The sequence below is a fragment of the Nomia melanderi genome, chromosome 3 (genome assembly GCF_051020985.1).
Source record: "Nomia melanderi isolate GNS246 chromosome 3, iyNomMela1, whole genome shotgun sequence".
In the NCBI taxonomy this organism is placed as follows: Eukaryota; Metazoa; Arthropoda; class Insecta; order Hymenoptera; family Halictidae; genus Nomia; species Nomia melanderi.
In genome coordinates, this window is record NC_135001.1 from 8,936,761 (window position 1) to 8,949,288 (window position 12,528).

Sequence of the window (12,528 nt, forward strand, 5' to 3'; positions counted from 1 at the left end):
GCGAGCGATGAGTATCCTGAATTTTACATAGATTTATCTGAGGTTTCTAAACGAAACAGCAGACAGAAGCAGAATATTAATCCTATAGTAGCTATTTGAACATTTATAATTACTCTCGTAGCATTCAGTGGTTGTCCAATATCCACACCCCCTATGGAAAACGTGAAAATTTTACGACATATTACGAATCCTGCTATATCCTTCGGGTCTCTTTTAACCATGTTCCCGTTTTCTCAACATTTCGTACACTCGTGAATTCTTTTCAGTAATATTTAAAATTCATAAACTGATGTAACAGGATTAACCGTTATGTTGGCAACACAAATATCTGTGTTTATCCGAACTTTAGTACAATATTACATAAATTCTTTATTTTCGGAGCAAAGATCAACGTAAGAGTATTCCAGAAGTGGAGAGATTCAAAACAATCTCGTCGAATGTTCGCTGCAACAGGATAAAATAATGTAGAAAAGACTTTGAAAATAGGTACCGGTTCGCCAACATGGGTATTAATACCGAGAATTCGCTGTTGAGCTCGAAGACAAGCGGAGACAGTGCTCGTTTCACTCGCGTCTCGAAACCGGTAGTGTACAAAATGAATCATCGATGCGTGTTCCGTGCGAAAGTGGCAGAAATGCATCGGCTCCTCCGGCGTGTCTTTTGCAAATGCACGTGCGGGGCCGCGTAAGCGGCGAAGTCGTCGACGTCGGCTATTGTTCCGAAGAATTCGCGCACGTGCGTGGGTGTGTCACGTATGCGCGAACGCCTTGGAATTCAAAGCGAACGTAGGAAACGCGCGTTGCCGTGGACCGGGGGATCGCGTGACGACCGATCGGGAGTGAAAATCCAGTTTGAACTGGGACCACGATGGAAATCGCGGCTGGAAACCCCGAGCGTCCGACGATTCGCTTCCTCCATGCTGCGCCAAAAGATTTCAATCCCCCGAGACTCCTGATTATTCGAAACCATCGCTGGCTTAATGCAGAATTCCTTTTTTTCCGTGAAATTTCTTGGTTAATTGGCTGACTTGTAGAAGTTGCATGTGGAATAATCATTTAGAGATGAAGGGTAGTTTATTTTTTGAATGGTAACCATTGAAACTTGTGATTAATCGAAACTATTATTAGGTTAATGCAGAGTTTATTTTACTCTCAATAATTTCTTGATTAATTTGCTGATTTGTTGAAGTTCTTAGTAGACTAATTACTAATTTTCAATGATTGTATTTAATGTCTAAAGGATAGATAGTGAATTCTTCATGGAAAAGAAAGACTATAACAGAAGGAATAATATAATTATCCTAACAAAAGCATAACGATAACACAATACACAGTCCATGATTAAATAAAAATGTTCTTTTTATTACATAGCTGATCAATAATTATACTACATTTAACATAATCACCAACGGAACACGCGAATGGCGTACAACCAAGTCTTGCGAGTTTCTACAATTTCTCTACGATCCTAACGTTTCCTTGGTACACCATCGATAGAGTGAAAAAGAAATTTCATGAAACACTCTAAACAAGAACGATCTATCGCGCGAAGCGTGCCTTAAATAAATAACCAAATAACGGAGCGAGCTCAACTGTAAACCAAACTTCTCAGTTAAGAAAAGGGAAAGTAATCTTTGAACAAGGTGTCTAGCTTCGTAACCGTCCAGAATTCGATCACTTATCTCCGGAACACCTCGTGCAATGTACACCGAACCTATTTATCAGATGAAACTCAGTATTTTAACACACTCGGAAGATCCACGATGGAATGGGACCGATCGAAAACGTTCTATCCGTAAACAATAAAGATTAGATCAATATTGTGGACGATGAGCTGTTGCCACGAGCCTGCCCGAGATTCGCTGCTACACTCGCGTCGGTCGTCTAGCCGTGGGCATATCACGTGGTGATCTCCAGGTACCTCTTCGCCTCGACGGACCCATAACTGTGGGAATAGCGGCCGCTGTACGAGGCCCGGGACCACGCGCCCGCCCTGTTCGAGTAACTGTTGCACGCGATCAGGGAATTCATGCCGCTGGGCCTGTCGATCGGAACACCCTGACCGCGTCCAGCGTGACGCAGACTGCCGCTCCGCGACCGGCCGCTGTCTGTCAACGGTATCCTCAAATCCTCCGACGCGCCGATTTCCGTGTACGGCTTTCGTCTTCGCGTGCAACTGCTGAGGAACACCGCCGCCGCCACACCCTGGGAACCGATCAAATGTTTTTCGTTCATTCTTCGATTAATCTACCCCTTTCTTTTATCTTAACACGTTGAGTGCGGCGCCAATTTTGTTATACTTTCCGTTCAGGCGGCTGCGCATGAGCATTTGATGCCGAACGCTAAACTAGACCGCGTGACACAGCGCAACAGACGATTCCTTTTTTTCACTGTTTCTTTTGTCGTTTGCACTGTGAAAATGGTTGCAGGCAATGCACATGTATACAATGTATAAACATAAGATAATGGGGTGGGGAATGCCAGAGAGACAAAAGTGCGAACACCAAGAAACGATCAGTCTGAAAAAGCCACGGGAGTACACTAAATTTTAACATAAATTTTTTAATTGTCATTAATAATTTAACCCTTTAAAATGCTGGTCTCAAGTAATACCACCTGAGAATCTGGGCTGTTATTTTGTAGAGTCATTCTTTTGTAACAAAGAAACGCAGGGATAATTATTAATTATTTGGCGTTGCAATCCTTGCAGTGCACTATTATCAACTTCTGATTATAATAAATAATTATTGCACAATTTGCATTGCCATAGAATGTGACTTAGAGTTTCGATATACAAGTTACGTCTACATTTGAGGCTATTAACAATTCTTATTCGAGCTAGAGATCTATCGCTGCTGGTAAAGTGATACCTAGCGCTGAGTTAGATGTCCTTAAATTAATAGATGGCAGAGCTAGTTACAGTGAATTGTGTTGTGCTAAATAAAAACCTTGCTTGATGATTCCTTTCGCCACTCTACCGGTGAATCGTTTTACTGTTAATAATTTATTGGAAGTTACTGGTCTCATTTCTACGGTTGCTCTGAATATTGAATACTAATAATAAGGAAAAGGTCAATTCTGTACCTCAGATAGAAGTAATTAGGGTGCGGCTGTCTTCAACTGAATTGATTGTTATGTGAACGGATGAAAGAAATATCTTACCACTAGCAGGTGAAGCATCACGATGAACATGGTGGCGTTCCTGAAACCTATATTGTCCATGAGAATCCCAGCCACGCTGGGCCCGATGAAGGCTCCAAGAGCGAAGGTGCTTGTCCAGAGACCGCTGACGAGACCGTATGTCTCGAGATTGTTCGCGAACCCGTATTCTCTGAGTAACATTAACAATTATATTAATTTGTCAGATGAATACCAAAATACTTTTATAATAAACGAAATAAATCTATATCAGTTGATTGTCTTTATTGCAATTTGACTTCAACAAGTGTTTTCTCTTACGTTTCCTTTTCGAAGTAATTTCTTTTCAATTGCAGACTTACATTGACGTTCTCATGGCATCCGTGAAGCTGGCAACCAGCTGTGCAGACATGCCCAAACCGTGAATGACCAAGCCGGTAATAGTCATCCAAATAATGGTTGGACTAGGAATGAACGGCGCCGGACCTACCAAACAGAATCCTACGCACACCAGCATACAGCCTGCTACTGTGGCCACCTAAAAATGATTAACATTCAATTACAGTTGAATTGAACATTGAGAAATCAATATTGATTAGGAAAACAAACAAATCTACAGTTGAGTCACGAATCGTATTTTAGAGGCTGAAGGTAACAAACATAAATAACAGTCCAATGATTAGTCATTCTATTTGAACAAAAAAAAAAAACCTTGACGGACATCTTAAGATAACGCTGAGGAGTAACATTAAGCAGCATTAAGATAATTACTTTCGGATGAGAATGTTTGTCGCAAAGCCAACCCCATGCTGGGGCGGTAATGGCGTAAGTCCCGCCATTCAGGACGAACATTAGGCCCAAAATAACGGGACTCAAATCGAATTGCCTTAAATGGGGTTCCAGCGTGGCTTGCAAGAATCCTATGCTCATACTGGTGGCAATTATGGACGACGTGGCGACCAGTACTCCTGGGATCCTGAGGACCTTCGTCACACCTACAAATCACACGTAAATCAAGAACAAGGGTAATGTTTCAAACAAATATTCTAAAATATATTTTTGTATTACATATTTCTATTTTACTGCTTACTTACGTTTATATTATACATTCATATCATGTATTTCTGTGTTATGAATAGTTAATTCGGTGCAATCATATTTACATAAGTTTATGATTACTAAACTAATCGTTGACTTTTAAAGGGCCATTAAATAGCCATCAATGTGTAAACTGTGTGTATTTGCAAGCATGAGCAAGTGCGCTATTAAAAGATATCAAAAAAATCTCACCTCCCGTGGCATGAGTAGTCTCGCTGCTGTTAGGATGAACTGGTAGAATGAAAATGGTCATGACAGCAGTGATGAACAAAGCAAATCCCAGGACAGCGAACGGTGTAGTGTAGCCGCCAACCTATTTCCATAAAGAAAATAGGGAATTCTCATCGATCAACGCACAAAAGAAAAATCCACACTTCAAGCCTTTCAAGCTACCATATTGTGGTCGTTAACTTTTTGCAGTACGCTTTAATGATGAAAAATTGTGCCCTAAAGAAGCATTTTATTTGTATTAATGAGCACAACATGTTTCATTGTGATTCATACGTTTTGTTAACTAAAAGTAAAATTGACCGATGTCCACATTAAATATAACAAGACACTACTAACTATTTCGCCAATTTATTCTCAATTAGGAACTGTATAAATATTGTGCATGTAAAAACATGTTACCTGTAACAGTCGCATGACGAGTGCAGCTCGTCATTCTGATGTTTGCCATGAAACATTAGTGACGAGCTGGACTCATCATTTTACCGCAAGGGGTTAACATGAGTTGCTATTCGAGATTCATCGTGGAAAGGGGTGTTTGAAAGGAAAACAAACAGAAAGAAGCTACCGTTAATACATTCTCTGGAATTGGCTTGCTTACCTGAAAGAGAGCGCCGCCCACGGTAGGCCCAACAATGAGGCCCAGCCCGAAAAACGTTTCGAGGCTAGCAAAAGTCGTCGCTACATTGTCTGGGAACTCTTTGGCGATAATGGCGAAGCTGGCCGTAAGGAAGGCCGCATTGCCCATCGCCTCGACGATCCTAATTACGAACGAGAGGACTATGAAAGGGTAATGGCCGTTGACCTTGTCCAGCAGACCGAAGAAAATCGCGCAAGTGCCCGTCGTCAGGATGCCGCCATTGAAGAGCAACTTCGGCCCGATACGGTGCAACTGGAACAGACACAGAACGATGACTGGATTAATTAGATTAATTGGGATTTAGACGTGGGAGAATGGTAGAAGAGAAACCTGTGTAATATTGTGGTCGACGTATTTTTGGGGTATTTTGGGTATCTAGAATTTCGATTTGATTTGTGTTATAATTTTCATGGTTTGTCTGGTGTTTCCTGATGTTCGATTAGTTTAAATGACAATAATATTTTGCAAGGAGATTTCTGAGTGAACTCTATTCAATATTGTTATTCTTTTTATTGTAACATCATGAAAGACATTTGTTTATTTGTTTCTAATGGATTTTCTAAAATATTAATCACCGAAATCGCTTTCATTTAAGGGACATCACTGGGAGTGGAAGAAGTGTATTTGGGACAACATAATTTTCAAATCAGATAATGTTTCAAAACCTTTTCACCGAATGACACGTTTATCGATGTCTCTCTGACCGTCTTCATTTCTCGTTCGGTGTTAGGGTACTCCCAGTGCTATAAAAAGACTAAAAGAGATCGTTTGATATTTTTCGGTTACTACTCGCCGCGATAAGCGGTTTATAACGGTACAGAGAAACGGTCATTCACTATTTCATCAGGAAAGAATGAAAAACATTACTGATAAAACGTGACGCCTGTAAACAGGCAAACCTCCGGCGTCCGAGAAAATGGAACGTGTACGCGTTCTTCAGGCGTCACCGGTCAGAAAGTCCCATTAATTTGTTAACATTACGTAGAAACAGCGGGATTGAGTTGCAATCTTAAAAGAAATTTTAAGATAAAAATGCTGCTGGATTGAGAATGTTGAACTTTAAGGTTAAAATACTTTTAAATATAGAATTTCAATATTAAAATTTTTTCAAATTTCGAAATTTAACATTAAAACTGTTTTAAATTTCCAATCTTCAGGATAAAGTTCTGTCGAATTTTGAATTTTAAGATTAAAATTCTTTTAAAAGAAATCCAAATACACACATTTTAGACTTTGAAAGAGTATAAATAGCATAAACATACGTAGAAAGATACTTAATAATTTCACCTACGTATTGCCCATAGACAGGACTGATGATGAAGACGACCAGTTCAAAAATTCCAAAGACCAAGCCATACTCCGATGGAGATGCACCCTTTTTTTCAGCCTGTGAAAAAGAGAAACGCGCAGTTAGAATTAATTACAGAGAAATCGTCGCTCGTGCACCGGCGTTCGAAGCCTCAAAAGATTCACCGAGTTCGAGAATTATCTGGTTGGGCTGCAATTAACGCTCGTAGAGATAAATCTCGATAAACTTTAGTCTTCTCGGGCGGACAAATTATCAATGGCCGATAGAAAAATTGTACTCGGAACTTGAAGCAATTGAGAAAAACCTCGTGTCGCGTGGAAAAAATAAGTACCCCTTACTGAAATTGATTTCGATGTCATTAGGGTTGCGACCTTTGTATTTGAAGATTGACCTTGAGGCAAAACGAAAATCGAGCGAATCGATGTTCCGTCTTGTTCAATGTCAGCGAGCTGATTAAAACGAACGGGAAACAGATATTTTTGGACTAAATTTGTTGCGGCACAAATTTCTTGGAGATTGTGAAATCTCGAAGCGCAGCTATTTAATCGCGTGTTTTTATTCCGTTTCGACAGATTACGCGTTTATTACGCGTAATTATACACGATCTTGTAGGGGTTAAACAAATTATGATACATCGGGACAAGGGTGCGTAATCGTTTCGCGTTGACACGATAAAAATTATCACGATTATATATACGACGATATAATAAAAATGAGTAATATATTATATATATTTTTCACTCGCGAGATTTGCATTAAAAAGAGAATATCTAATAAAAGGAATCAATCTTGCGATTACACAAAATAAATATTATTCTTCATGCAAGAAACGAAAACGGAAAGAATTTTATACAAAATAAAAAATACCACCAAACAGGAAAAGCAAACTTTTCATTTAAACAAGAAAATAGGATTGAAGATTATAATAGAATGTAATATTAATCCCTTGGCTACTGTTGGCACCCAAAGGAACTCTAAAAATCTAGTTTCGGTGTACTGTTGGCGCCTATAGGCGCCAGTAAGATGTTATTGGCAATAATCGCAGCAAAGCTGGTTTAGATAAGACGCAACTGAATTCTAATTCAACAATTACATCCTCTGTTAGTCGTATATAAACGTGATTATTTCGTATTGGTTTAATACAATTGAATTCAGTGTTTTGTTGGTTTTAATACGCTTTCTTAAAAATGCGCGTTCACGCAAAATTTTGTTGTAGCCAAGGGGAAGAAGAAGTAGGATATAATGAAAAGGTTGCAGTAGCTTATTCTAATAATAAATCAACATCGTCAACATCATTATGGAAAGTACGAAGGATATTAAAAAATGACAACGAACCATTACATCACAGATTACGGCGACACTGAATTTTATCTAATAGAATTAGTATTTACAACTGTGTTACACAATTGTTAATTGGAACGCACTCAAAACGCCACCGTATGAGTCATAGATAGCTTGTCCCGCCCGTGAATCATCGAAAAAGTATTCTAAATGATCGATTTACGGGCAGTATATCTTCGGTACATCAGGGTTACTCAACGGTTTGCTAATTGCAGAGATAGTCTTCAAGGGGGTGCACGATGACCATGAAAAGGGGATGGTAATTCTCTCATTCAAGCTGCACCATTAACGTCCGACTAATGGATTCAGGATTAAGATTACAGATTTAAGCAGGATACTGTGTATATGCATACTGGCGACTCGATTTGAAGTGACTCTGAACTTTAATTCATTAGGAAACGATCAGCTCGAATTGCATCAGGCTTTTTAACAAATATCTCGGCCGACTCGATGCAAGTACTGTCAATGTCAGGGAAGACGTTTCGCTGTGACGCTGGATGTTCCAATTACAATATTAATTGAAAGATACTTTTTGTAAAATTACATTAAAATAATAAATTAAGAGATATTTTTAATTGAAACTACGTATTATATATCTCACGTAATCGTATATCATGGAAATACACTCCTCTGTGTTGTTGTTCCTCTTCCATTGGGGATTTTCAACAGATTTATAAAAGCAATGAAGTCATTTCTGAATATACCGAATTGAGAGAGTGTGTTTATAAAAATTTATAAGGTTGCGAGATGGTTTCGATTAGTAAATTAATATTTTATATAACAATGTAGTGTTCTATATTATATAATTCCTTGAACGAACCATTCTTACTATGTAATTTATTACGCGAAAATTACATTTTTAAGTGGAAATTCATTTGTTCATAAAGCTGTATGATACTGTACGCGAACAACAGTTCAGAACAATGTTAATGGAGCATCGTTTTGTGTTTCACGTTCGCCGATTACCGCAAATATTTCAATTTGTTCGAATAAACAGTCTACGTAGCGAGTTATCGTGACGATTTCTCGAACGAACGTTGACCTTTACACGATCAGAAATATAGATAAATGTATCCCCGAGGTCTTTCAATTCACATTACCCCGTTTATTTGACATTTGATCGCTCCTTTTCTTGCGGTCACCCGTGATTGGCATTTCCTTTCCAAAAAACCATATGGTATCAATGATAAAAGTCCATTACAAAAAATAGGAAATGCGAAAAAAAGCAAATTAATTTCACCGTTTTGAATATTTTCCAATCAAAATCACCAGGAATAAGGGGAACCTTTAAAAATATTATGTTTCTATTGAATAATCTCTTACTAACACCACCATGCCGCAGGAATCACCGTCATGGCAACAAAAATATGCTTTATCACAACAGTGACAGAATATTTCACAAGATAAGCCTCCGGCACATGTATAAAATTGTTTCTAACGATGCAAGTTAATTAAGATTGTCGCGTGGATTGAAATAACAAGCGGCAGTGAACATTTATGGGAACGATCGTTGATAATCGGTGACTTTGTTCCGTTGTCATAATAAACAGCACTAACATTGCACAAGAAACTTCATTAAAATACATTGTTTAAATTGAATGGGAGCGGAAGTCGAATCAAAATGTTTGTTATAATAAAATAGTAACCTCCAGTAGCGTACACGGGCACATACATTCATCGCTACGTAATTGTGACGTTCTTGCGTTTGATAAGTGGTTACACGTTCTTGTTTACATTCCTTCTATTGGGCATTCAATTTCCTTGTGATTTAAATAACAATTGTCGTAAAGAAGAAAGGAATATCTATCATGATAATCGTACTTCCGAAAAAAGACCGTAATATTTTATTTAATTGTTTTTTATTGCTCCCTGTGCGTCGAACACATTTTACTCGTATATATGATATTCATTGCTTCAAATTAGCTAACTGCTGATTAAACAAAACCTTTAACTAAGAACGGTAATATGGGAATTCTTAAGATTACTCCTTGAAACATTCACCCAATATATTTTACTGTCACAACCATGATCAGAAGCAACACATGTACTTGTTAATGAACCACGCGACCTGATAACATACACTTCAGCGTTCATGTTTAACCCCTAAATGGACTTTCGATAAGCACTCATTAAATGTGAAACACTTAAACATCCGTAAAAATCTATTTTCCCTGTTCTTTTTTTTATAACTTTTCACTGATACTTTTTTCTGAAACTTTTTCAACAAAACAACAAAACTACTAGTTCAAACAGACCAGCAATAAATTCGCTGGAAAAACTGAAACGTACAAATTTCGGCCTAAAGAAACTGACTAGTACCTTCTACACGAGTATAATCTTCACTGTAGGTTTGTTAATCCTCGATACTTCAATCTACATCATAATCAACTACATACATTGACCTATTATTAGCCTATTAGAACTATTCCACTTTAGGGGAGATAAATATGGAAGAAACAATCCAAGCCTGGACAAGATAAACGACTAAATATTGCCGATTGTACGATCCTGTGCCCGAACTACCTAAAGGAGTTGTCAAAGTTCATTTCTACAAGAAACATCCTTGACCATCACTCAATCATAACCAAACCAATATGTATCTAACATAAAAAGACATCTGTTCGTTAGGGCTGTTACATACTGTCGAGCAGTCTCCAGATTTAGAATAATATATGAACTAAGGGTACGTTTATAGCGATCAGTGATGTGCCACGAAACAAGTACGTCGTAAATGTAAATTATAAAATTATATGTATAATCTTCATTGTAAAACAAAAGCACGTATTACTATCCTTCGTTTTCATCTCGTTTTCATCAACAAATCCGCGATAATCGATCGGCTGGAATTGGAACAAAGCGAAAAACCACATACTTTCAATTGAAATGGAAGTAATCGCAATATAGTAGAACACCCAATAACGCGCTTCAAAAATTATCGCGAAATAACTATAAAACTGAAATCCTTCATAAGAAAGTAAGACAAGCAGAGACAGAAGTTCGACCAGTACCAAATAAGGGAATTTAGTGCGAAGTCCGTATACGCGAAATCGCTATACCACTGTACTATAATACACTTTACATTGAAATCATAATATTTAATAAAAGTACCCAAACAAGAAATAAGAGAAGAATTCCATACAAAACACCACCAAACAGATAAAACAATCTTTTCATTGAAAAAAAGAAAATAGAATAAAAGATTGAAATAGAATTAACCCCTAAAGGTGCCACTAGTAATTCTATCGCACGTACATTTACATTTCGTGTTCAGTTTATTATTTAACACTAGAATTACGAAGTATTAAATACGATCGATATGCAATCCCTATAAAAATTATAACAATTGATTATTTTCGGTTTCTTCAGACGTTCATTATAGTACTCAAGTGGAACTATTTACTTCCAAAATCATTTCGAATGTTCAATACCTTGAAGGTATCAATAATTGCGAAACAAAAAACCGAAACCATTCATTTTAACTGTAGTTCTAGTGTTAACGCCACAATCATTGAGAGTCAGCGGTCTCTAACATCCACCACAGTTCCTGTAAACATACCCCAAGTCTCAAAGGGTGCCCACAGGAAAACCAGCTAAACTCACCTCTTGGGGGTAGAAAGGTGCCTGCAGCGAGACGCAGATAGCGTTGGCGAAGTCGGCAAGGCTAATTACGATGAGCGTGAGCCATTGCCTCTTGGTGAATTGAGCCATCATGGTACCGGCGATTAGCGCGGGCCACTAATTGCTGACGATGCTGCGTGGCCAACCCTCTTGTCGACGTGACCGCGCGACAAGGCTGCGTCGGCGTCGCTGCGTTACATCAGGAACCGACTGACGTCGTGGCTAACCTCTCTCCACTTCTTCTTCCTCTTCTGCTTCTTCTTCTCCGTCCTCCGGTCCACTTATCACTGACTGACTGTCGTCGAATAACGAACGCACAGAAGCGACAACGTTCCCCGCCGACCGGGACTTCTCGTTCCGACTTGCGTCCCTGCTCTGGAAGCTCTGACATAAGTCATTCGGCCTGGCCGAAGAGAAACGGGAGTGCGAGAGAACCAGCTAAGGGTCGGAGGTCGACAGATACGGGACTACCACAGTTCTAATTCATTATCGGGCGATGTTGCGCGACTCAGACGTTTCGTTTCTCGTTCCTTCGGATTCGACTCCGCACACCGAAATTTTTGGTTTCGATTTATCGGGATTGGAGACTCGTCGCTAGCTTATCGATGAGCATGACGTTTAGAGATGATTTTAATCTCTAGCCTGTGGTGTGGTTGATTTCGGAATGTTTTTTAAAGATTTTTTCAAGATTCTTCGTTGAGGAGGTTGAGGATACTTTTGATTAATAATCATTTTAGTGAGCATTAGATTTTAGGTTCGAGTTGAATCATGTGATTCGTGGGATTGTTTATGGTTTACAGGTTGTTTGGTTTGTTCCAGTGATCATTATTCCAGACACGTTCTTACTTAATCGAGTCACGTTACTATATGTCGCAGATAGGAGTGCGTAGTCCATGAAACCGTCGAGAAAAACACGGGCTTGCAGATATGTTTTCAGGCGACGGTCTACCTTTGTAAACAGAAAATGTGTAATTATGCTGTTCGATATGGGCCATTGTTTACGAGGTTTTTCATGAATTATCTGAAAGTTTTTGGAATTATTTGGCTGAGTTGGCGATAGCTTTATTGCCTTATTTCTCTTCCCTTTGAGTGCGTAGTGACGTGTCACGTTCAAGGGAGTTGGGAGTAGATAAGGTTATTTGGAAATTTGAAATTGT

General features: G+C 38.7%; 1 protein-coding gene across 1 annotated transcript; it reads right to left on the reverse strand.

Annotated features, from left to right (window-relative positions):
* Positions 1-1,340: 1,340 nt before the first annotated feature.
* LOC116430954 (MFS-type transporter SLC18B1) lies at positions 1,341-11,773 on the reverse strand. Its single transcript, XM_076365817.1, has 8 exons — positions 11,354-11,773; positions 6,395-6,490; positions 5,065-5,355; positions 4,428-4,548; positions 3,909-4,132; positions 3,500-3,675; positions 3,162-3,330; positions 1,341-2,204 (listed from the first exon to the last, which is right to left on the reverse strand). The coding sequence occupies exons 1-8, from the start codon at positions 11,462-11,464 to the stop codon at positions 1,899-1,901; spliced, it is 1,494 nt and encodes a 497-aa protein (XP_076221932.1). The 5' UTR covers positions 11,465-11,773; the 3' UTR covers positions 1,341-1,898.
* Between the last annotated feature and the right edge of the window lie 755 nt (positions 11,774-12,528).

Excerpts from the sequence above, each read along its gene's own strand:
- LOC116430954 (XM_076365817.1), bottom strand. The coding sequence starts at position 11,464 with ATGATGGCTCAATTCACCAAGAGGCAATGGCTCACGCTCATCGTAATT. Across the intron at positions 4,133-4,427 it reads GACTACTCATGCCACGGGAG|GTGTGACGAAGGTCCTCAGG; the intron begins GTGAGATTTTTT and ends TGTGATTTGTAG. Across the intron at positions 2,205-3,161 it reads TGATGCTTCACCTGCTAGTG|GGTGTGGCGGCGGCGGTGTT; the intron begins GTAAGATATTTC and ends ATCGGTTCCCAG.